This window comes from Nanorana parkeri, unplaced genomic scaffold (assembly GCF_000935625.1).
Source record: "Nanorana parkeri isolate BGI_ZX_2015 unplaced genomic scaffold, ASM93562v1 scaffold2073, whole genome shotgun sequence".
In the NCBI taxonomy this organism is placed as follows: Eukaryota; Metazoa; Chordata; class Amphibia; order Anura; family Dicroglossidae; genus Nanorana; species Nanorana parkeri.
In genome coordinates, this window is record NW_017308341.1 from 112756 (window position 1) to 115051 (window position 2296).

General features: G+C 53.5%; 1 protein-coding gene across 1 annotated transcript in view; it reads left to right on the forward strand.

Annotated features, from left to right (window-relative positions):
- Nucleotides 1–1420, forward strand: part of IFRD2 (interferon related developmental regulator 2) — a 10585-nt gene extending 9165 nt beyond the window's left edge. Inside the window, exon 11 of the mRNA XM_018572568.1 lies at nucleotides 1121–1420. Within this exon, the coding sequence (XP_018428070.1) occupies nucleotides 1121–1201 (81 nt within the window). The 3' untranslated portion in view covers nucleotides 1202–1420. The remainder of the gene's footprint in view (nucleotides 1–1120) is intronic.
- Nucleotides 1421–2296: the final 876 nt, after the last annotated feature.

The window sequence follows — 2296 nt, forward strand, 5'->3', positions numbered from 1 at the left end:
CAGCTGTGGGGTGAAACTACAAATCCCATGAGGCATTGCAAGAGTCTCACAGCTACAGGCGTGACTCCCAGAGACAGATGCATCATGGGATGTGTAGTGTCACCACAGCTGGCGGGCCGGAGGTTCCCCACCCCCTGTTCTATGGGATCAATGACCCCCTTCCTGCGTTGGCACCACAGTGCGCATGCTTCCGGCCCCTTTTACAAGCAAGCTATGCCTAGTCATGGCCTCATATGGGGCCCGGCCCTCCCGGCTGTACATATCAATGGCAGCAACGCCTGTGGGGCAGATTCCATGCCTTGCAGGCCACGCCTCCTGGCCCGCCCCTGAACTGTTGGTGGACAGCAATGTTGTAGGTTGAGGTGTAAAAAGGAATGTCAATCATCCCTATAACTCCACCCACAGCATTAAGATGTTTGTCAGGCAGCCACACCTCCTGTCCCGCCCTCGAGCTGTGGGGAAGGGGGCGTGTACAAGGATGTCAATCATCCCTATAACTCCACCCATGGCATTAAGATGGTTGTCAGGCAGCCACGCCTCCTGCCTCGCCCCTGAGCTGTGGGAAGGGGGCGTGTACATGGATGTCAATCATCCCTATAACTCCACCCACTGCATTAAGATGTTTGTCAGGCAGCCACGCCTCCTGTCCTGCCCTCGAGCTGTGGGGAAGGGGGCGTGTACAAGGATGTCAATCATCCCTATAACTCCACCCACGGCATTAAGATGTTTGTCAGGCAGCCACGCCTCCTGTCCCGCCCCTGAGCTGTGGGGAAGGGGGCGTGTACAAGGATGTCAATCATCTCTTTAGTTCCGCCTCTCTAGCATTGGGAGGTTTCCCTGGCAACCACGCCTCCTGGCCCACCCCCAAGCTGGACATCCAATCCTGCAGAGGCGGAGCCTGGAGTGGTCATGTGACCACGATAAAAGATACAGAGCTGAGGTACTCGGGGGTCAGTTTTACTGAACGTTGTTATTGATTATTAGGAATTATCGGCAGATTGTTCTGTAGCATGCGGTGACTTTACCGTTCATGTTAGGTTGCGCTCTCTGTAGACGTGATCCGTGATTGGTTTGAATTGCTTCTAAATATATATTTATTTTTGTTTCCTTTTTTTTTCAGCATATGTTCAACTCCGCCGCCTTCAAAGCGAGAACTAAAGCCAGGAACCGCGTCCGGGACAAGCGAGCGGACGTCCTATAGTCACCGGCCCCCCCTCCATCCTGTACCAGCCACCGTACCGGAGATCCTAATTCTGGGGGGCCCCGCCCCCCCTTCATTCAAAGACTTGCGTATATCTATTTAGTATCAATTTATTACCAGCTGGAGAACTTGAAGAGCTTCGCGCTGACCTGAAACCTTCAGCGAGAGAGGTGAGACTTGGCAGCGAAGCACAGACCGACCCAAAAGGTTTTTTTGTTTTTTTTTAAACAAAAACTTTATTAAATTTTTTTATCACCGGAAGGTGGACACTATGGCATCCGCTCGGCCCCTCAATGTGGTGCTTTATAAATCTCCCCCCTCCGCACACAACGGGACTGACGCCAACACTTCAGCCGTTCACGTGCCGCCCTTTGGCGTGGGCCCGCCCCTTGCGTCAGGAAGTGCAGGGGGGGGGAGGTTGTTTTAACGGGGAGAGTTTTTGCTTTTTAACATGATGTGAAATGTGTTCTATAAGTTATTGAAGGACCTCTGAGGACATTTTATGGACTATTGTAACCGCTCGGACTGTGCGCGAACCCGGAGGCGGCTCGCAGCGCCATTTACATCCACCGCAGGTACTGCACCACATGCGTTCTGGAAATCACTGGGCCCGACTTGGGAGGTGGTCAGGTCTCTTGTTTTTTTTGGGGGGGGAGACGCGCACAAAACAAAACGCATTGTGAAGGATGTGAGTAAGGTGCGCTGTGCATTGTCCATAGGATGCGGGATCGCAGGGTGAGGGATGATCGGGCCCCCATGAGAGCGGAGTAGTAAGGGGGGGTGGGGTCATATGTTTATTCTTGAAGCTGAACTCCAATCCGGAGCAACACCATGTCCTTACCCGGGTCCAACATGCCTTCCATTGTTCCTGACCTCACAATGATGACATCGCCATTTCCTTCAGGGGGCAGGTATGATTATACAGTGCTAAGCAACGCCCACTGACCCGCCCACAGCTACTAAGCAACGCCCACTGACCTGCCCACAGCTACTAAGCAACGCCCACTGACCTGCCCACAGCTGCTAAGTGACACCCACCGACCCGCCCACAGCTACTAAACAGCCATAAGCAACGCCCACTGACCCACCCACAGC